This window comes from Parasteatoda tepidariorum, chromosome 1 (genome assembly GCF_982258835.1).
Source record: "Parasteatoda tepidariorum strain Cologne lab strain chromosome 1, Ptep-v5.0, whole genome shotgun sequence".
In the NCBI taxonomy this organism is placed as follows: domain Eukaryota; kingdom Metazoa; phylum Arthropoda; class Arachnida; order Araneae; family Theridiidae; genus Parasteatoda; species Parasteatoda tepidariorum.
In genome coordinates this window covers 4,499,934-4,523,207 of record NC_141755.1, presented here as the reverse complement: position 1 = coordinate 4,523,207, position 23,274 = coordinate 4,499,934, and the positions used below count along the sequence as shown (strand labels likewise).

At 27.3% G+C, this 23,274-nt stretch overlaps 1 protein-coding gene across 6 annotated transcripts in view; it reads right to left on the bottom strand.

Annotated features, from left to right (window-relative positions):
• LOC107441198 (dystrobrevin beta) overlaps nt 1-23,274 on the bottom strand; it is a 173,580-nt gene that overhangs the window by 120,220 nt on the left and 30,086 nt on the right. For 4 of the 6 annotated variants that reach the window (XM_016054363.4, XM_016054365.4, XM_016054364.4 and 1 more), the window contains 15 exons: nt 19,489-19,593; nt 19,328-19,408; nt 18,491-18,704; nt 17,635-17,720; nt 16,486-16,637; nt 15,438-15,546; nt 11,913-12,079; nt 9,321-9,448; nt 8,106-8,201; nt 7,947-8,025; nt 7,285-7,367; nt 6,966-7,170; nt 5,644-5,914; nt 2,208-2,261; nt 1,922-2,124 (listed from right to left, as the gene is read on the bottom strand). In XM_016054363.4, the coding sequence (XP_015909849.1) occupies nt 1,922-2,124; nt 2,208-2,261; nt 5,644-5,914; nt 6,966-7,170; nt 7,285-7,367; nt 7,947-8,025; nt 8,106-8,201; nt 9,321-9,448; nt 11,913-12,079; nt 15,438-15,546; nt 16,486-16,637; nt 17,635-17,720; nt 18,491-18,704; nt 19,328-19,408; nt 19,489-19,593 (2,033 nt within the window). Of the gene's footprint in view, nt 1-1,921; nt 2,125-2,207; nt 2,262-5,514; nt 5,915-6,965; nt 7,171-7,284; nt 7,368-7,946; nt 8,026-8,105; nt 8,202-9,320; nt 9,449-11,912; nt 12,080-15,437; nt 15,547-16,485; nt 16,638-17,634; nt 17,721-18,490; nt 18,705-19,327; nt 19,409-19,488; nt 19,594-23,274 lie in introns of all 6 variants that reach the window. The other 2 variants (XR_015432245.1, XR_015432246.1) reach the window with 1 other exon arrangement.

Genomic DNA, 23,274 nt, shown 5'->3' with positions numbered 1-23,274 from the left:
CATGCTCATTGACAAGTACTTTTATACTACAATTAAAAAAATGAAGTAAACATCAAATTTCTATTTAGCCAAAACAGATCCTCAAGTTAGCATGATCAAAAAATTTCATTATTTTTTTTGTACACTTTACTTTAAGTTATTTACTTTTATTTGATTTACTGACATAAAACTTTCTGTGATAGCCACCATCTACTTTGAGAAAATATGGGTTGTTTAATTTTTATTATCTCATAAAAGTAACCAATCAATAAATAAAATACCGTGTATTATAGAAGTATCCAAGGAAGATGTACAATTTTGAAATTTATATCGTTATAAAGAACCACAAATAATTATTTCAAGTTTCAACTTGTCTTCATGTATAAAAAAAAGAATTATTCAACACCATTTTAATGCTATTCATTATTGAAAATGTTTTCGTTTTTTCTTCATTAACTTTTTCGTGTAAAATTATAACAAAATTAAATTTATTTTCACTAAAAATATCCAAGTATGATATTTACTTTTTAATAATTTTTTGCACAGAAAATATCACTGAGAATGAAGTAAATATGAAGAAACTAAGCTTCTTAATTATGCTGATGATTTAATAAAAAGATTGCTCCAAGTCCTTTATTCTAATGATCTGTATTCCTTTATTTCAATTTCAGATGGAACAATAACATTCCTAAACGTATCATATTTATGAGTGCTACTTCATGTGTGGAAAAATCGATAATAGTTTACTTCTTTTGGAAAAATACCACAAGGACTATCTTATAAATTTGCAAGTGTTTGAACAGCATCGACCAAAGACTTATGGAATATCAAAATGGTAGTCAAGTCTGAATAACCAAAGAGTTAAAAAAAAAATGTTTTTTTTTTACAAGAGTCTCATAAGAAGTTATAGTAGTTATTTAAATCTAAAATTAATTAAGAACAAAACTACCTTCTCTTAATTCTAGAAAAATGAATAATTGTATTAAGGAAAAATCTCTAACGAATGCAAATGAATTGATCTGAAAAATAATAAGAAAATCAAATCGAACTATAAAGTTTGTACAGAAAGAATATTTTATTAAAGTTTTATTTGAAAATTGAGAAGGAAATATTTACTTTGTTTTACTCCTTTTTTCCATATGAGAAACATTAAATTAATGTTTTTAATATTTTTAGTATAACTTAATATACAGTAAAATTTTTATAGTTAAGTAAAAAAAAAGCTTAATAGATAAGCAAAAAGAAGCCTTACTAGTTAAGGATAAGATTACAAAATGTATCATATAATAAATATAATATTTTTTTCCTAATGAAATTTAAGTTTAAAATTTTATTATGAGGTCAAAAATATTTCAACAACTAAAATATTACTATTAACTTTTGATTAACTTAATATTTAACTATTATACTTGAACTAAAAACTATTGAATGTCTTAAACAAAATATTTTGAAAAATTAAATATTTTTTTAATATTTGTAAGGGAGTAAACCAAAAGTGAAGAAATATTTATGTTTAAAGCATAAATTATTTAATGTCTTAACATAAAGCAAAAACTACACAGCTTTGACAAATACTGTATGTAATTTAATATGACATATGATATACATGGGATGGGTAAGAATTCGTGTCTCGATTAAGGCTTTGAGTCGATTCTGCATCGATTCAATTATTTTTTCAGCCCCATATTTAAAAAATTGGATTTTTTTTATTGTAAGTTTTATAGAACAAATCATAATTGAACAACTATTTTAATTCCTAGGTTTAAAAAAACTAAATGGATTTAAGCCCCAGTGAATAATTCACACTACCTACAGTACAAAAATAAATAATATTCGGGAGTAAAATACTCTAATATAAAATTTTTTTCATATAAAATAGTTTGTTATTTATCAGTTTCAATATCTGCAACTCATATTATTTCTCTGGTGATTGAATACATACCCTTGGGTCATTATCATAGATCTCTTGGTCATTTTCTTCTTGAACAATTTTTCCATCGCCAAGACCAGACGAAGATAAATTGTTGCGGGCCTGGATTTCTTGCAAGAAGTGATTTTCTTGAGCTCTCAACCGTTCATCGCGCCAAAGTGTACCGCCGCCTTCTAAACTTTCAACCGCACTTTCAGTATCCTCAGTTTCAAAATCTAGAGAAAAATGAAATTAAGTAACTTCCTTGCAAAATAAACAGTTCTGAAGAATATGTGAAGGTAATAAAAGAGTCAATAACCTCGACTGCTGCTCATTGCTTTACTATCCAGATTACCATCTTCATCTTCAGATCCTAAAATGAATAAAATATGTAGGGAAAAAAAAAGAATAAATTACAAAAAATTCTTTTCCAAACTTTTCTGCTTAAACTACAAAACAGTAATTAATGTTCTAAAAGTTCTACAAAATGAAATTCGAAATGCGTTTTAACCAAGAACAATAAAAATATAAAAATAAAAATATAAAAATAAAATAAATTGAATCTGAAAACCAAACTATTAAACTACTAATGTTCTACTTAATAACAAATTCTTAATACTTAAATACATTAAATTAAATTTTGTGACAAAATATAAGAGAAATCTATGCATGAATAGATATTATTATGATTATTTATGAACAGATACAAGAAATCTATTCATAAATAATTCATGTCAAAAAATTTATAGCCATTATATAGCCATAAATTTATGGTGCATTTTTTGAACTACCTTAATCTCTGTCTGTGGATACTAACTAGCTCACTAAAATAAAAGCATTTTTTCAAAATGTTGACATTAAAAGCTAACATTAAATTGTTCTGAATTAGTTTCAATGTATAGAACAGGGGTGGCCAACCTGCGACTTTTTGAAGGATTATTTGTGGCTCTCGATAAATGTACCCGTGTTCCTGCTTCATTTTTGTGCTATTATATTTTAACAAAATTATTATCGTTCCTTGACGAATCGACAGACATCACAGATCTTCTGCAATTGGCAGTTTTTATACATCTTGTTTCACCTGACTTCGTCATTAACGAAGAATTATTAGATTTAATAGCACTTCAAGAGTCAACCCGCGTTTCAATATTAAAAATGCATTAGATCCCATAATGAAAACTTTTAATGTGCTTCTTAATTAACTTGTAAGCATTGCAACTGATGGAGCTCGGGCAATACTGGGTAAAAAAATCGGTCTCATTAGGATTTTAAGAGATGATTCTCAAATTCCACAATTCATACCGATTCACTGCATAATTCACCGAGAACATCTCGTTACAAAATATTTAAAATACTCTGATGCTATAAAAACAGTGTTACACATTGTAAATTACAGTTGCACCAATGCAAAAAATTTCCATAAAGAATTGAAGGACGAAGAACTTCTGAATGACATTAATTTCTTTTGCATTGTTAGATGGTTATCTAGCTACAACATACGAAATTGTTTTGTAGATTTGTTTGATCCGATAATTGCATTTCTAAAATAAAAGGAAATTCAGAATTAGACGATGACGAGTGGTTACAAGATTTAATGTTTTTAACTGATGTCATGGAACATTTGCAACCACAGAATTTACAATTGCAGGGGAAAGATAAAATAATATCTGACCTCTCACAATGTATATTTAGTTTTTAAACTTAATTACAATTTTTTCAAAAGGACATTAAAAATAAAACATTTTGTTATTTTCGGGAAATTAAAAAAAATTTGATTCAATGTTAAATAATAAAAACTGAACGACTATATAAAAGAGCTAGAAGGAATATTGACGGAATTCCCAAAATAGATTTCAAGACTTGAAATATCTTAAATCGTCTCTTGATTTTTTTCTGAAGCTATTTGAAATTAACATAATTCAAGGTGAGCGTTTTCCATTTCCAATATAATAATGACCCAAAAAGCATCTGGAGAATTAGAATTAATAGAAATGCAAGAAGATCAAGCTTCACAATTAAAATATAAGTTGATGTTGATTACTGAATATTGGAAATTTGTACCAGAATCAAAGTACTGAATTAAAAAAGGCTGCTTATCGAATTATTTCAATATTCGGGACAACATATTTATGCGAATCATTTTATTCCACTTCAAAATTCGTGAAATCTTAACACCGATCAGTATAATTAACCAGCATCTCAAAGAATTACTGAGAAGTGCTGTCACCAATTATTCAACAAATTTTAAAGAATTATCAAGAGAAGTAAAATAAATGTGTTTAATTTTTAATATATTTAAATTCAATATACATATTTTGTACTTTTATTTATATGTTTTCAATAAATATAATTTCCGTAAAAAAAATTTCATACCTTTTTTGCCTATCTTTTAAATACATATTTAATTGCGCCTCGCGAAAAATTCCAAATTTTGAAAAATGGCTCAACTATTAAGGAGCTTGGCCACCCCTGGTATAGAACAAAATGTGAAAAAAAAAACATCTTTGAGTTGCAGAATTGAATTATATAACACAATAATGTTGCTTTAGTGAACTACATTTTAAAAAAGCATTTTTATTATAAATAAAAAGAAATTTAAGTGCATAGTATCATATCTTATACTAAAAAAATAAGAAAAAACGTTGGCTAAACAAAGAACACTTAAAAAATTCAAAAAATTTTTTTATTAAGTTTTATTTAAGTAAGTATGAATACTGTGTGTTACGTTCAACACTCAAACACTATTAAAGCGGTCAAAACAATATTAAACAGTTTTATAGTAAAAACAACATCCACACTTTGCTTGCTGTCTCATAAGAAAAAATTAACCCTAGGAAGTCTAAAATGATTGTCCTTTGTTTTTTTCAAATATCTGGTAATTATCTGGTGGATAATAATTGGAAAGTAATTTCTTTTATCAAAATTTGAGTGTTGGACAAGTTTAATGTAATGAATAAATCAAGAAAATCTGAAGATACATTAGAATGATTAGTTAATTCCTCCGGATAAATTATGCTTGCAGTATTAATAAAATCTATACAATTAAATCTAATAAAATCATCAACAAATCTGAAGTTGTTCCAAATGGAAATCGCAGCATTTTTTTCAAAATGTCATAAGAAAGGTTAGCTATAATACTTGAGAAATTAGTACCTTGTGGTAAGACAATAATCTGCAGAGAAATATCTTCACGGTTGAAGATAAAATTAGTAAAAAATGCAGAAATTAACGATGTTATGTCGGTATTCAAACTCGATATCAAGAATGTTATTAAAATCAAAAAAGTATGAGAAAAGAACATTTTTAAGTTTGTCCAGTAGTATACTAATAAAAAAGGTCCTTGAAGTTAAAAGATTCAACAGGTGAAATGGAATTATTATGAGTAAAGTTAATAACTGGTTAATTATTTTTAATAATCGAAGTTAATCCCGAATCATATATAAAATTAAATAAAATGTTTAAAGTATTTAGCAAATGGTGAATTCCAATAACTATTAACACTGAAAATTTTAAAATTTTTGTCACAGAAAAGGGTAGTGATTCAAAAAATATAAGGAAACATATAGTCTAGATTAATGATTATTTAATGGAAAGTTATATGCATCTACAGTACTTTTTCTTAGTACTACCTTACCATAATAGTATGATCCATTTGATTCAGGACCAAACAATTGCGTTATTAATGATACAAGAAATGCTTCTTTATTTTACAACTCCACAAATGTAACTTAAATTGAATTTCAAACATGTATTACCCGAGTTGAGTTCTCGAACTAGTGATGACATAGCATTTGTGACAGAATCAGCTGCAACTAACAAGTCATTTCTTAAGCTCCTTGTGCTTCCTGATTGATCATAATTTGCTGTCACATTACTGGGAACACTAGGAGCACCTTCTGATGTGGGAGGAGTAGTTGGGGCACTGCGAGAAGAGGAAACAGGATAAGGTGTAGACAGTGGTGGAGATTTCGATGTAGCCGAACGGGGGGAACTATTTGGTGTAGATCTTGGGGACGTCTGATGATTCTGAAAGTTTCAGAAACTTAAAATTTATTTATATCAAATCACAAAGCAAAAAGATTCTTCTTTAATTGATATCTCTATTTATTACAGTAACTACGCATAATCATTACTACAGTATAATTAGAAACAGTATAAACGATACAACTTAAAAAAAAAGTCTTATTATATCCCCAGTGAAATAATTAGAGCAAATCTCTACATTTCATTAAAAATAATGTGGTCTTATTGTTTCTCGCATCTACATTAGACAAAAGACAAACATGATAGCGTCATTGATAAAAGAGAAAGTCCAGGTATCTTAGGCGGACATCAGCATAAAAGTTTTTAAAAAAATATTACAACAGTATTTATCAGTCATACTTATTTATCGCCTCATCTTAATATTATTTTCTATTATTATTACATTTGTGATTTTTATTCAAAAATAAACTACAAGAGTTGCTCCTTTATTTTATATAAATAATCTCATGATATTACCTTATTTTGCAATATTTTATAACAGAGTTATTCAGTTAGCATTTTACAATTATCAAACAGTAAATGAGTTACATTTACTTTCATAGTCAATTTTATAAAAAACTGCACTCATTCAATATATGAAGTTAAAATGATGATAATAAGATCAAAATAACTATTAAAAATTATAAAGCAATGTTAAAAATTAACTATTTGCACTATAGCTAAACAATCTCCTGGGCAAAAAGTATTAAAAAAGTTTTTGAAAAACCAACAATTATTTTTTTGTAAAAAAAAATTTGTTAAAACTGTTAAAGTGATATTTGAGAAAATTATTAGTTAAAATATAATTAAAAGAAATTTGTGAAACAAAATCTATGTTGAAACTATAAAAATTTTAGAACATCTTTCATTTGAATATTGATCTAAACAATCTGTTCATAATCAAGAAACAAAAAATGTTACAAAGAAATTGTGAGGATACCTGAGGAGAAATGAGCAGAACCTCTCACTTTCACATGATTTAATGTATGATTTTAATTACAATAATCTATTTCATTGTAATAAACCAATGTAAATTGTCAAAACATTTCTATACCTTGAGCATTTTCATCAGAGCCTCCAGCTGCACCATTAACTCCCTTCGACTCTCTTGAAGAGTTGAAAGATGACTTTCTAACTCTTCTTTCCTCTGCCGAAGAGCCCTTAATTCGTTAAGCAGAGTGGGATTCTGTTCATTTTGTAATACAGCATCCTCTTGTTCCTGCTGTTTTCTCAAGCGAACAATCTCCCTCATTATTTCTCTACAAAAAATAAGAGATTTCTTTAGTCGATGAGTGCAACATTTTTTTTTTATACAATTGAATATTGAAACCTATTTTAATAGTATTTTTAAAAAAGAAAAATTGCTTACAGACCTGTTTTTTGTTTCAAGTTGAGCAATAAGATCACGCTGCCTAGTTGTGTCCATGTTTAAGCTGAGGTCTGATGGACTTCGCATCTAAAACAAAATTTCAAATTATTCGGATTGATAAGCATTTCATATCATTCATTTGTTCTTGAAAATTATTTGAGTTTGCTTAGATCTGCTACAATAGTGGCTTTATTTGATTTTGTTAATGCATAAAAGAAAATTATGTTGCATAAAATTCTACTCTTATAGTTGAAATTATGTTATTCCACCATTAAATGAATAAATAGTAAAATTATTTTTTTAAATTTCAGATTTTAATACCACCAAAATGACAACAAAAAGAACCCTTTATAATGGAAAATGACATGGAAAACAATACCTTTTAAAACACAGTTTTAAAGTAAAATGTGTGTATACTAATTATTTGAAGTAGTGTAGAAAATAATTTGATATCAATTATCATCACTATGTTAGCTTTTTGATTTGCTTACTTTTAAACATATTTTAACACATTTGTATTGATTGGATATTAACTATTTATAAAAATATTTTATTTCAAAATATGACTTAAAATTTGTTTGAAAAAGTTTTGAGAGAAAAATTATACAACCCTAAAGCAGTTTTCAAAATAATTTGCCATTTAAAAAATAAGAGCTAAATGCTTACTGTACTTCTGGTATCAGCTAATCGCGCAGCATACCTAGCAATTAGCCGGTGCTCATCATCAACTCTGTTAGATTCTAGGCTAAAAAAACAAAATGTTTATGATGAACTTAACCAGTAACTAAAACACTAAAGAAAAACAGAAACCAACTTAGAAATTACCTCCTAGTTGTTGATCTACCATCTAATGAAGACATATCAAAGGAGTTACTCGTGACATCATGAAAACCATTATGACTGGGAATGGGGGATGGAGGCCTTAGGGGGAAAAAGATTGGGTTATTTAAAAACTAAGTATTTTATCAATTAATTCATTAAAAAAATTAAAACATTCAATATTTTCAAAATTTAATTTGATTTATTATTTCATTAGTAATTATGTAACTTATAGCATAATTTATCCTTACAGCATACAAATTTCACATTTTGAAAAACTTTTCAGTACTTACAAAACATAATTAATGTATTCTAATATAAGTATGAAAATTGAATGAAACAAAAATGAAGACCAGAATTTAAGGTCAGCATGTTAGCAAAGCAGTGAATTCCCTGATAAAGTACTGTTTAAGCCAACAAACATAACATGCTTTAAAATTTGTTTGTTTTTATTTAAATTCTCACATTTTTATTCAAAATTAAGAGATTGAATTCACATTGAGTAATTTCAATAATGTAAGAATGAGTAATTTCAGAGTACTTTCAATAATGTTGAAAATCAATGTACAAATAATGTTGTGTTTAAAGGTTAAAGAATTAATAGAATCGGAATACTTTAATGTTTTATGCTTTACATTATATGAAAATAATAATTAAAAAAAAAATGACAAGAATTCCCACAACAGTTTACTGTGTACCAAGGGGTAGTAGAAATTATTATTCCACGGTTTTGGGACAACCAACAGCATGAATATGAAAAAAGTGGTTAGCATTGTGCACAATAATAAGGAACACCTTGCAAAAAAGAAACACAATCAAATTCAATTTCATTTGCATAACACTTTTTATCATATATTTGTATGTAATCATTAAAATTTACTACATTTACATATTCGCAACTTAAATGCAAAATTAAATGGGATGTTTTCGTAGCTTCTGAATTTTTTGTGATTTGTGTGAAAGATAAATAATAAAGTATCACACAGCTTGGATTTTACACAGCCTGACACACTCTACTCTAATTTCCTAACAATAAATTTCAACAAAATTGTTAAAATAAAGCTCATTTTATACAACAATTATTTATTCTGTCGTTATTTCCTTAGGCATCGTAATAAAGATTTTTTTCTTCACAGAAATGAAACATGAACACAAAGAATATTTTTAGAGTATTTAAGACAGTTCTTGTTATTTGTTCATAGAGAGATTCAACAAACTTACACAATGTGTTGTAAATTTAAAGTTCTTTCAGGTTCTTCAGGAAATCTTGGTATAGAGGCAATTTGTTTCTCAGGAACACATCTAAAAGATTTCTTTAAGGAATGGCCCAGTTGTTTACTTGGAGATTTCTGAAAAGATCATTTATCTTATATTCCCCCACATCTTATCAATGCTTAATAATAATAAACTTCGTTTCTGAAGTACAAACTATAATTTATGAAAAAAACAACATATTTGCACATGTAACTTTCCTAACACCATCCTTTACCAAATAAATGTTTTAAAAAACATACGGGTAAAAAATAAAACTATTTCTAATTTTTCACATAAAAATATTTAAGAAATTAATCCAATATTTATGACATAATGAAAAAATAAAATTAAAATATATTAAACATTAAAGTGCTAAAACGCATTTTGGTATACTAGGAGATTACACCAATCAATGAGAAAACCAAATCATAATTATAGAAACTAAGAAGGGAAATTAGATTTACATTATACTTTATTACTGAATTATTAAATGATCAAATTGAAATTCTTACATTTATTTTTTATTTAACTCTTAGAATTATATGTGTTTTAATTTAAGGGGAAAAAATAAAGTATTACAAAATATAAAGCATTCATATTAAGAAGTATTGCACACAAATTATCAGTCTTCTCAGAGATTGACATAATTAAGAGAAAATAAAAACAAAACTTTTACGAAAAAAAAAAACATAATCTTCTTCAATAGATGATTTAAAAAATAAAAAAAAACTGTGAGCAATAAGTAAAAACTTGAGTTAATCCATATCAGATCAATCCTATGCTCAATTTTAAGGTAAATTGCTGAGAGTGAGTAATTCCACCAATTTTTAAATTCAAGATTGTCCAAGTTATAAACATGTTAAAAACTAAAATTTTCACAAAAAAAAACTTGCATCAATACATAGAAATGACTACCTTTTTTTAGTAAAGGAAAATTCCAGGTGCCATTAAAAAGTTAAGGAATTAATCTTTAAATCGTTACCCTATCTTTATGAAGTTTTGATCTTAAATATCTCGAATAATGTATTTTTACACATAAATGTTTTTTAAAATTTTTTTTCATCCATGTACTAATTTGTAGCTTGTAATCTCAAAAGGAGGGGGCCGGGATAGCCTGGTCGTTAGGGCGCTGGGCCCTAATGACCAGGACCCCGCTGACCGAATTTTCCCGTGTAGTAAAGTAACTGATGCATGTTAAATCTGTTGAGTCGCAAAAGTCATGTTCCCATGAGTCATGTTCCTATAACAAATCAATACCTCTCGGTGTACAGGATTGAAGATCGATCATTCTCAGATTCAGGTCAAAATTACGATCTGTGGATGTATGAATGGGACCGCCCTATAAACGGGTGCGACATATGGTGTGGCAGAAGTTGAATTCTTGGCCATAGATGGCGCCACTGGAAAACAAGAACAATCACACCCCCTCTGTCTAAACAGGCATACATCAACAACAACAATCCCAACAGGAAGAACTTGCAGAGATATATTGAAGCAACTAAACTATGAGAGACTAAGCATAGTACCTATGGAAAAGTGAGTCAAAACGTCAATGTGAGTCATTGTCATTCCGATAAAAGTTTAGCAAGTATGAAACATGCAAATTTTTTATTAAAGTTAAAATATCATTCATATGAACAACGTTTATCTACCACTGTTGGATCCAAAAAGGACACCAAAAAATAGCAACTTTGATTTTAACATGAATATTTTAATTTCAATTCATAGAATTGGGGCGGGATATCCTTGTTGGCAGGGTCATAAATTCACTTTCGTGAGGATGGGAGTTTGAATCCAGCTAGCCAAATTCCCTATGCAGTAATTGGTGACTGGTGCGTTAAATCTGTAGTGTCACAAAGTCCTCCATGTTAAAATAACAAATTGTACTTCTGGGGGTACTGAATTGGAGATGGATCGTTCTCTGGTTGAAATCAAAATTACGATCTGTAAATGAATAAATGGATGTATGAATGGGTCCGTCCTATAAAACCATGTGAGATATGGGAGTAGCAGAAGTGGAGTTCTTGACCAGAGACGGCTCCACTGGAAAACAACAACAATCGCTCCCTTTGCATTAACGGAATATGACAACAACAATTAATATTGTATTGAGAAATCTTTTCTCACTGGCTAGGTGATGAAAATTCATATTTGTCATGGATGTTTTTTACTTATTCAAATTAAAGATGGTTCGATAGACTGACTTAATAATAGGAAAAAAAATCGTATTAAGCTTCTTTTTGTTATTAATTGTTGGATTATAAATCCATTGATATATACCCAAAAGAAACTTTATACAAGGGAACATTCAATGTTAATGACTTTTTTGAAAACAGAAGCAATGTATAATTACAAGACGAAAAGAACAAAAATAAAGTAACGCCGTTTTGGTAACATTAAAGAGAAGGAAACAAATCAGTTAGTTGAAACTAAAAATATACTTCAAGTATTTAAGGTCATCTAAATTGTCTGACAAACAATTTAAAGTTAGAGATTTCCATAATTGTTTAAAATACAATGAAATTAAAACAGGAGAAATATTTTTGTAAGTGTACTAACATAATAGGTATATTCTTTCATTTCATGTTGACTAGTATGACTTCCAGATACACGACCTCTCCAAAAACAATCCTGACAGAGCTGATAGTTATAACATTTCTGACATCTATATCTGAAGCCTAAAAATGCTTCACGGTTACATCCATCACATTGTACAGGATGCAGTACTAAAAACAAGAGAGGTAATATTACTTTTAGAATAACTCACACATTCATTTACAAGTGTAAATAAATAAAATGTTTATAATAATTCTACACTCTATCTGTGTAAAAATACAAGGTCAAAAACAAAATTGTTTTTAAAAATTTACTATGTGGAAAATTTTTTGAAAGCTACACAATACAATGCAAATATAATCAGAATATGAAAGAAAATCATGAAAAAATGAGAAGTATATATATATTTTACTATATCATGTGTTGAAACTGATACTTTTATTCGGTTATTTATTTATATCTTTTTCCACAATTTCACAAAATATGCATCTTCTGAAATTTTACTTAAAATTTGCATCAAATTGTACTTTTTATATTTTTGGTTTTTTATACTAATAAAGATAAAAATTCTTTTATAAGTAATTTACATGAAATAATTTAATGTAGGTATAAATAACCCATTACAGAATATTCACTAAATAATATACATAATCAATAAATTTAAAGATATTTTCTCAAACAATGCCTCTCTAGTATTTAATAAAATGTTTTTGGTAACTGCACATAATAAATAGGATACAATAATCAAAATGAACTAGATTAGACTGAAATAAAATGTATTCCTTTAAAGCACTTTTTGTGTAGCTGCGTAATAGAAGGAAGGTATACTTTAAATAATGCTTTGGGTACCTATTTTATGATACCGGTAGCAGAATTTACTAATTCAATCTGCAACACTATCCTCAAGAATTCAAACTTGGCTGCGATTTCAATGCAGCTAGACAAAGATTATTATCCTAAAAATTAAGCTAAATCTAATATTTAATAAAATGTGAAAATATTAAAAAGTTATACACAAGAACTTAATGCTGGTGAACTTTAATTTCAATTTTATACCAACTTCAGTTTTGCCCAAAGGGAAAAAAATTAAACCCAATAAAGAAATCAGAAAGGTTCAACTCGCACATGATAATATCAAATTAAAATCTTTTCATTTTAAAAGAAGTTAACAGAATTGTAATTTACGGTGATTTGCGTTTATTTAAAGTTTTATCAACTGAAACTCATTATCATGCTATGATATGTACTTTGCAAAGAAATAATATAATAACCAGAAAAATATTAATATTAAGTGTCTTTTTTTAGTATCAAACTTGTTTAAAAAATGGAAAACAGCAAAATATTTCATTTTTGCTTGTTCTTAATTTACGGTGTTAAACTTCGTTATTAGGGTACACTTCCTGAGAACGGACAATTTTTTCAGTCCCAAGAGTCTCCGCTTAATCGGAATTTCACTGTAAAAAGGAAGATAAGACATAATGAATCAGGGCTCAAAAAACAGCCCGTCCGCCAGTCCTCGATGGTCAAAAATTCCCCACGGACAACGAATTTCTCGAATCCGACGTCCGCGCGGACGGCCATTTTCCCGTTAATGTTCGTGATACATTTTCAATTTTTGTTATCTTACAAGAGTCTAGCGCCTCACTTCTAAGATGACCCTGAAATGGAATTGATATTTTCTCTGTCTGGGAGTACTGTGCGGTTGAAAGGGGCTTCTCAGTAATGAACTTACAAAAAAAACACATTACGTACTGGTCTTAAACAAGAAGCGTTAAACGCAATTATGAACATTTATCTAAATGGAAAACCCCTTTCAGATTTCTGTGCAGAAACCTCAGTAAATCATTGACTTGATTGTGGAACTGGCAAACGTCATATTTGATTCATTTAACAAACGCAGTACCCCCGAATAAATTGACATTCCAGAAAGCTTGACCTTTGTCATTTAAATTATTTCATAAAAAAAATAAATTATTTCATTACTATTAGTAACCTAGTATTTCTTTTATTACTGTATAATGTAATCCTAGTAACTACTAATTCATTGTGCAATTTATATAAATGTTTGTAATAAATAAGAGAAAATTATATTTTTATTTATTTAGAAGCGACGGGTTAGTTTCAAAGGAGGACGGGTACATTGTTGGACAAGCCGTCCTCGGGGACGGGTAAAATTTCTGAGTTTTTTCGAGCCCTGTAATGAATACAAGGTTATTCAGGAACATGGATCCAATTTCATTCATTTGTGTTTCAGGAAACATAGATTGGATATGAGCAGTCTACATATGAATGCTTCAAGTTATTTCTGATCACCTCTTTGGCGGGAATAATGTGGTGCAGTATGCCATCGGGCAGGCTTTTTGTTTCCCTCTCAGTTGTTAGTAAGATAGCTACTATGCAGCAAAAGTTTTTGTGTGATCTTGAGTTTGTAAGAAGTGTTTTGGAAGTCTGAGTGTTTCAAGAACTTCTGATTTAACACCATGTGAGTTCTTTGTGAAAGATTATGATATGTTCAGGTTTCATTGTACAGTACAGAACCTGTAATCCGGAAAACCAAAAACCCGGAACGAAATTCAATAAATTTTCCCGCCATTTTTTTTTAAAAAAATGTTTTTTTCCTCATAAGATTTTTCTTTCTTTTTTGAAAGATGTTTACCTTACCATCATTTTGGAAGCAATCATTAGTGTATTACTTCGTTTTTTCAAGATTATTTCCAAATATTTTTTTTAGTTGGGTTTAACAATAAAAAAACGGCTTTTTGTTCAGGTTTCATTGTACAGTACAGAACCCGTAATCCGGAAATCAGTAAACCGGAAAACCAAAAAACCGGAATAAAATTCAATAAATTTTCCCGCCATTTTTTTTTTTAAAAAATGTTTTTTTCCTCATAAGATTTTAAGATTTTTCTTTCTTTTTTGAAAGATGTTTACCTTACCATCATTTTGGAAGCAATCATTAGTGTATTACTTCGTTTTTTCAAGATTATTTCCAAATATTTTTTTTTAGTTGGGTTTAACAATAAAAAAACGGCTTTTTGAAGCGATTCAGAAAACCGGAAAAATCAGTTATCCGGAATAGCGATGGTCCCGATTGTTCCGGATAATCGGTTCCCTACTGTACTTCTACCAACAACTCAAGCCAACCTATCACTGCTACAGTGCATTTAGTAGCACAAGACACGCTCTTTCACGAATAGAAGTTTGGCTACGTTCAGACGTTCCCCATGCAGCAAAAGGACACATGGTGCATCTTTTCTATTCATATATCAATTTTTTCTTCATTAATTTAATTTATACTTCATTAAATACAAATTTAAATTAGCATCTTTTTGAATAGCCCTGGGCTTATATACCCTACTGAAAATAAGTAAACAAAAAGAAAGAAAAAGAGCATGCATGCATATTTTGAGTTGGATTGCTAATTAGATCTAAGTATAATTACCATTTTAATGAGACTGATCATCATAAAATAACCAAAATTGTAAATATCATTTAAGTTAAACAATTGATTATCATAAAATTATTTACCATTTTCTACACTAGCAAGTCTATGTAATAAAGGTAACCATACAATGCATGCTGGAGCAGGATCAGACATAATGATGTCTAAAAAATCATTGACCGTTACTTTGTTCATCTAAAAATAAAGAAATGAATATATAAGGCAGCTACTTAAAGCAAAATTATAACAGTGAATTAGTGCCAGTAACAATCAGACTATTTTAATACAATAAAAAAAACATCTTTTCAAAAAGAAATAACATGTTCTATTTGAAATATCACATTTTATTTCCTAATATTAAACTTTTAAGTATTAATGAAAAAGATCTTAAACTAATAGATAACTTTACAAATAAATACAAATAAAAGATAACTTTACAAATAAATACGTAAAATAAAAATTTAGTATCTCTTATTAATTACAACAATAAAAATCATTAATAACGTGAGTTTGATATAAAAAAGATTAGATATTTTCACCATTAAATTCTTCTTTCAAATAATTTTTTAAATACAAATAAAGACAAATGTTACTAAGTCGTGATAAATCTACAAATTTAAAAGAATTAAATTTCTGAAACTATGTCCGCTATGAAAAATATGTTGTTTTTTTAATAGTTATAATTTATTTTTATAGAATAAGGTAAAAAAAAGTGACAAGTTATAAGGCAAACATTAAAATTAAAGAATATCTGTGAAAAATAGAGAATTTTGAATAGAGATTTCAATAAAAAGTTAAGTGCAAAAATTTTCTTCATAAGATAAAAGAGAGAAATATTTAACAGCAGTTTATTTTTCTTTTAATTTTTAAAATTAGAAACTTTCTTTTAATATCATTTTTAAAACATAGGAACTACACTACTACGACCATGACATTTTAAAAAAGTTAAGATTGCTATATAGTTCTTGGAGTAATATTACTCTTTTATATGTTTAAATAACTTTCTACAGAAAGAAATCTTACTACTTTTTAGGGGAAAGGGATCATATAAATCAATATTAATTTAATAATAATTTATTTATTTCAAATTACAAAAAACTTTAAATTAATTGCTAATTGAAAATAGGTACATACTCCATCAATTATAGTAGAGGGAAGATTATCACGATAACCAAAAGTGGGCGATTCATGAACAGAACATGGAACTTGTAAAATTTCTCTCAAGAAGTCTGCAAACTTGCTGTGGACTAGGAGACCATTATTGTCACAAATAAGAGAAAATATATCTGCAAATAAAAGAAAATGTACTTGTGTTCTGAATAATTAAAATGCAGCAATCATAAAATAAATATTTAATTCTGAATAATTCAAAATTTCGAATCATGGAACATACATTGTTAAACCTTTTTAAAATCCTTAAACTTCGAAAGAGAGTAATATTTTTGAAAACTTCACTGAAATTCTAATCGAAGTATAATTTTATGAAAAGTAAGAAATTTTATTAAAAAAACAAAGCAAGACGATGCCCTAAAACAAAAAAACTCTAAGAAAATTTGTCAGCATTTTTTTCTATGAATCAGTACAATAAAAATAATTTAAAGAAACTCAAAACAACTTAAAAAAGATTAAAAAAAACAAACAAACAATAACCGCATAGTTTAAATCATAAAGCAAAATAAACTATTTAATTTAAAAAAAGAAAATTATTTTAAATAATATTAAACACACTACGTTTATAAAATATTTTTTACTCAATATTTGGAAAAAAATTTTTTTAATACATTTATAAAATGACAAACGAAACCTTCTCAATTTAAAAAATTCAATAAATTGAATTGGTAAACAGATACAAAAAATGGAATTACCTAATTAATATGAAGTAATGTGCACCAAACAATTAAATCGAATCAACTAATTAATTTAATTAAATTGATAATATTAAATAAAAATGGAATAATTTATATAACGGTCTAGCATGCAAAATATTATTAGCTTAAGTTTGATAATAAAATATAATAAATTGGAATCTACAGCAATAATTGGAAATTTGAAAAAAAAAAATTCCTTTGGTCTTTACATCTGAATATTAAAAGAAACATTTCGGCAAGAAAATATATTTGATTAATTAGTACAGAAGCAAAATTATTATTCTTAATTTATAAATGCGTATTTATATACATACACAGTGATATGATGTGTTGACACACAACTATAATTGCAAACTAATTTAGAAACAAAATCTACATTTTACCAATGAATGATTCATATCAAAATTTTACTTACATCTAAGTTTATCCATAAGTTTTCCAGAGCACATTGTAGCTAAGGCAATTTTAATGGAAAAAACTCGAACTTTACCAGTATCTTCTCTGAAAATGAAATTATAAAAAAATTATAATTTAAAAACTTAAATGTTCTGTCGTGAAAAGATTATAGTAACATTTAAGTTTAGATTTAAAAATTATTATTAAAAGAATTATCAATCTAGCGTATTAAAAATTCTTATCAAAAATACATATTAAAAAGGATTCTAAAATGAAACTTAATTATTATTAGTTTTTTTGATTGAAGGGAAAAGAACTTATAGTATACCAAATATTGTTTGTGTACTGAAATGTTTTTCCCAATTAAAACCTCTGATGGATTTTATATACAACTAATAGTAGCTTCTAAAAAGTAATTTATCTTACAAAAGAAAGATATTCAGAAAAGAAAAATAATTTAAAATTTGCTAACAGTTGGAATACATTGCACTAGCAACAGTATGACTAAAAATTTTAAGAATATTTGAAATTCATATTGTAAAATCCCTTTGCTAAATATATGTTATAACTATATTTCATCAGATATTATATTTTACGAGATAATGAAATAAGAGAATTTTTTAAACAAAATTCAGAGGAACTTTTTTTTAAGTGAAATAATGTCAAAAAAAATTAAAGTTTTATATTTGCAATAAAAAATTCAATGCACAGCACAGATTTCTACAAAACTATATTAAATGTTACAGATTATTATTCTTTTGAAGAAAGTTTAATAACTTGTTTAAAGTCAAGGAAGTAAACTTTCTCAACAATGAAAAAAAAAGTTCTTTTCAAACACCTTATGATAAAGTTTTTTCTCTCAATGAAATACTCACGGATCGTAAGCAGAAAGGAGCCAGTTGAGCAACAACGAAGTACATTGGTCTAAGTCTATTTGCTGGACCGCAGGAAGGCGCTTATTCAATTGAAAGTATATCGAGGTAACTAAGGTTTCCAATCGAGGAATATTTATCTCTATTCGAGGTTCCAACGAGTTCATTCCATTTTCTCGAAAAGCTTCAATCACATTCCAAATATCAACCAAATGCACTACAGAAATAAATGAGCATGAAAAATATGTAATTAGGAAAATTCTTATACCTCACTTTAAACAAAATAAGCAAAGAAAAACATTTAGGCATTTTCAGACACAAGAATTTTTCAACCACTTCATTAAAATATTAAATAAAATAGGTGATAGAAATTTGCTAATTCAATTGCCTATTTTAACTTTTTACAGTAAATAAAAAAAGTCTAGACAAAATAGGATTCCATACCTAAAAGTCTGATTTATGGTTAGTATTTTCTTGCAAATGAAAATAGGATGAAAAAGAACTGGACTTTAGTAATATGCTCACATAATGGGGAAATGTTTATGTTTTATGATTTTTGGTAAAAAATTGCCAGCTAGGAAGTTGGGCATAAAACAAAATGTTAAATTTTGAAAATGGGAAAAACGTTAATAAAGATAGAATAAAAAGTTGGAAAAGCATTAAGATGTAAAAATAGACAGAATCTCTGATGAAGGCTAAAAGAGTACACAATAGGATATGTAAAAAGCTCAAAAAAATATATTGTTTAAAAAATAAATGATTAAGATAAGTTAAAATCTAATTATCTCAATTGTATTCAATCAAATGAGCAAAATGAGGAGAAAGTAATTTTATACTCACAACTAATTCGTTTCTGAATGAATCTGAGTTTGCAGGCAGTACGATAGGAAGAAAACTTTATCACATCAAAATTTTGGGTTTCTGAAAATAAATAATAAACAAATTTTAGTATTCAGAAGAAAATGTTGAGAGTAAATCAGTAATAAAAAAATAAATCTTACTAAGCTCTGCCATAAGATGACAGTAATCAGCACTTGGTCCTTGGGAACCAGAGCCATAGCTCATATTGTCAACATATTGAACTGTATCCATGAGCACTTGTAACACTGCAAAAACAATAATAATTAAAAAAAGAAACATTTCTTTTTAAATATTTAAGGATTTATGGAACCCTAAATGATTGAACTTATTTTAGAAGAACCTTGACTTCATAAATAAAGTTCATTAGCAGATATGAATATACTAACCAAAAAAGGACTACTATATATTTTGGAAATTATCATCAATGTTATCATCAGTGTTATTATCATTGATAGTCTTGAAATTAGGTTTCAGACAGTTTAATTGACAGGGCTGAAACGGCATCTGAATTTGTTTTTGATGCGCGCGTAAGATGAAAATAAATTAAATAAACTGAATTATGGTTTTTCAAAAAAGAATTGCCATAAATGTTGAGAAGAGTTATAAAAGATATTTGTTATATTTTATTGTTATATTGAAAGATGTTATATTTTTTATTCAAGAAATTTTGTTATTTTATTTTGAATTGAAAATTTCGATGAGAAATATTGACGAAACTTTTTATGAATTCTTTTGATAATAATACATGAGGGGTTTTTAGTTTAAGAGAAATGTAATTGAAAACAATATTTCAGTAGAAAGCCGCAAAGTAAACGGGACTTTCTTAGAGCCGTCAACTTTCATTAGGTTAATTAAAAAAAAAACATGTATTAAATTTACAAATCCGGAAAAAAAATTGCATTTTAAAATTTATAATTAAAAAAAAAAAAAATTCTGAACTAATATAACGTCATTTTTAAAGCAAGTAAATGAATAGAATAAAATTTACACAAAGCCTTAGAATTTACAAATGTGGGGAACTAATGCAAAAGAACACAAAATATTCAGTACGAGAATCGAGGCCAAGTGGATTTGATTGTAGTTCTAGACAGGAAATGCAACATGCAAGAATCTAGTATTGTACACTATGAAAAGAAAAAAGTCATTGATAACTATTGTTTTAATGGTCCGATTTTCACGAACTAACAGCTTTTCTTAATAATTCAAAGGACTGACCTGAAAAATTATAATTAAATAGTGCAAACGATATTTTAAGTTAAGATATCCGACAATAAAATCTAAAAACATGATCGTTCTGGTTAAGTAAAAAAAAACGGCTGAATGTTTAGGACTATAATGTCAATTTCATTTTTCTGCGTTTTTTGCTTAATCTAAGATACTTTTTTATATTTATTTGTGAATTTTATTATTTCATTTGAAAACGAGCGAAAAATTTTGAATTGTATACTATACAGATTTTTATTCCACTTTAAACTTATGCAATTTTAATTGACAACATACAAGATATAAGCGAAATCGGTAGAATTATTTCTGATGAATGAAATTTAAAAAAAGACGTATATTATCAATTCGCAAGATGTTACAAATTTGTACATTTTTCTCTATGCTAATAACTGAAAGAAATTTCTATCAACTCGCCGAGTCAGCTGTAAACAGAATCCAAGTGGACGCATTGATTTTCATAGAAATTGACAGAAATCTATCAATTCGCGAATAGAAAGTATTTTAAATTTATTTGTATCTTCTCAATAACTTTTTTTAAATTAGTATATTTTACTTTGAGGGCAACCATTTTGAAACCATTAATATATACTATCCCCCTCCTCACAATGATCCCCCTCCCCCTTCTTCGATTAGCAACAGAAAAAAGAAGCTTCATTACAAATTCAAAATCCATTTACTTTGTAAACTTAATATGCATCACATAAGTCAATAATTTTAATTTCCTTCGTATGAAATAATTAAAATAGCACAATTGAAGCAAATTAGAAAATGATTAACCTTCAAAGCATCCTGAAACAGCAATAATTATTTCACATATTTTCCCAGATGAAACTCTGTCTTATAAAAAGAAAATACTTTCAAAAGAGTTATTTTAAAAAGTGCTCAGACATTTTCAGTTAATGTAATGAGTTATTAACTTCATTTCTTTTCTTATTTAAAAGCGGAAATATTCTAATTATGTCTTAATTAAACGAATCTAATCAAACTACTTTTCCGTGTGCGACGAAGTTTATTAAATCTAGAGAAAAGGGACGGGAAAAAATTATCAAGTCAATTAACCACGCGAAGACCCATTTTATTGCAATTGATTACTTCATAATTATGAGATAATGCCAGCAGTTCTTTGAAAGGATAAATCAAGCATTATTATAACAATGGAGGAAAAAAAATTATAATGCTCAGGTTTTCGTGACTAACATAATTATTCTTAATATATTATGTTATATTCTTAATATATTATATTTAACTACTTGAAGTGAAAATAAGAGGAGCACAACGTTTTTCTAAAGATGCAAAACAAGCAAAAATGATAATCTAAACAACATCTATGAACTTGAGGAAATAAAATATATACCTAATTAAGTTCAATGGCTTGTCAACGAGAAAATGAAAAGAATTTTTAATTAAATAGTGCAGACTATATTTTAAGTTTTTAAAAAAGTAATAAGTAGGGCTTACTAATTGCATTAAAAATCAAAAAGAAATGAAATGTATTGACAATATTTAATTTTGAATAGATTTTTTATAAAGTACGATAACAAATGTGACAAAATGTATTTAGTAATTATTGATAAGTAACTATGAATTTTCGTTCTTAATTAAGAACAACCTGGGAATAGTCACTCAGCAAATATAATTTTTTCAAACTAGAAAGATAATGAGCTTGAGTCTTACGCATACTTTAATTATCACGATTACTGAGTAAATATTTTAAAAATTCAGGTTGATTGCGCATACGAAAATCAGAAGAATAGAAACATACAAAATATAATATGTATTAATTTTTCTTATCAACAAAACTTTAATACATGACTCTTAAAATAAATGTCAAATTTATTTCATAAAAGTAATAAAAAAATTATTCTAAGTCAATTTTATCCAGATTACAAAATGCTTTTAATTAAAATGAATTAAAAACGGTTCGCACATTCGCTTCTTTTTTTTATTATTATTTTTCATAATATTTTTTTTATTCATTCTAATCGTGTTTAGATAAATATTGATACATTTGTTCAAACAGTTCTATTATTTTTAGCAACGTAATGTTGTAGTTTTTTAAGTAATAGTGGTGCAGTTTTTTTAAAGAAGTTTTAATATCTAACTAAAGAACAACCCCAACAGATAATTCAAAAATTGCAGGATGAGTTTCGAAATGAAGCAGACTAGAATGTACGCATTATCTTCCGAAAAAAAGGATATAATGTAATTAATTACATCTTTATTACTTCAGCTATTTATTAAAATTACTCTAAACACACCGCAGAACAGAAACTTAAGTTTCATATATTAGCTAACAGACAAAATAACAAGAAATTATGGAATAGCATGAGCAAAAAGAACTTTTCTGATACGTTTTTTTGAAAAAGTTACCAGCGATACTAAACTTATTATTCAGTTGGGATACGAATTAACACTGTTTTTCGAAGCTTTGTCACCAAGTTGAATGAAAAAGCCATAGTTTAAGTGCCTTACACTTGAAGCAATGCGATGAGTTTAAACTATGTACAATATATAATATTGCCGAGAAGAATTATCTGGGTTATAGAACGGACAACTTAAATATTTTAAAAGTTATTAAAAAATTTTAAAAATCACCAATTTGGCGAAATTTTACAACCTAGATGAAAATTATCAAGATCACTGACTTACAGTTTTTGCAAATTTTTAAGAGCCCAGGTAATGCAGCAGTGGAGTAAGTTTTC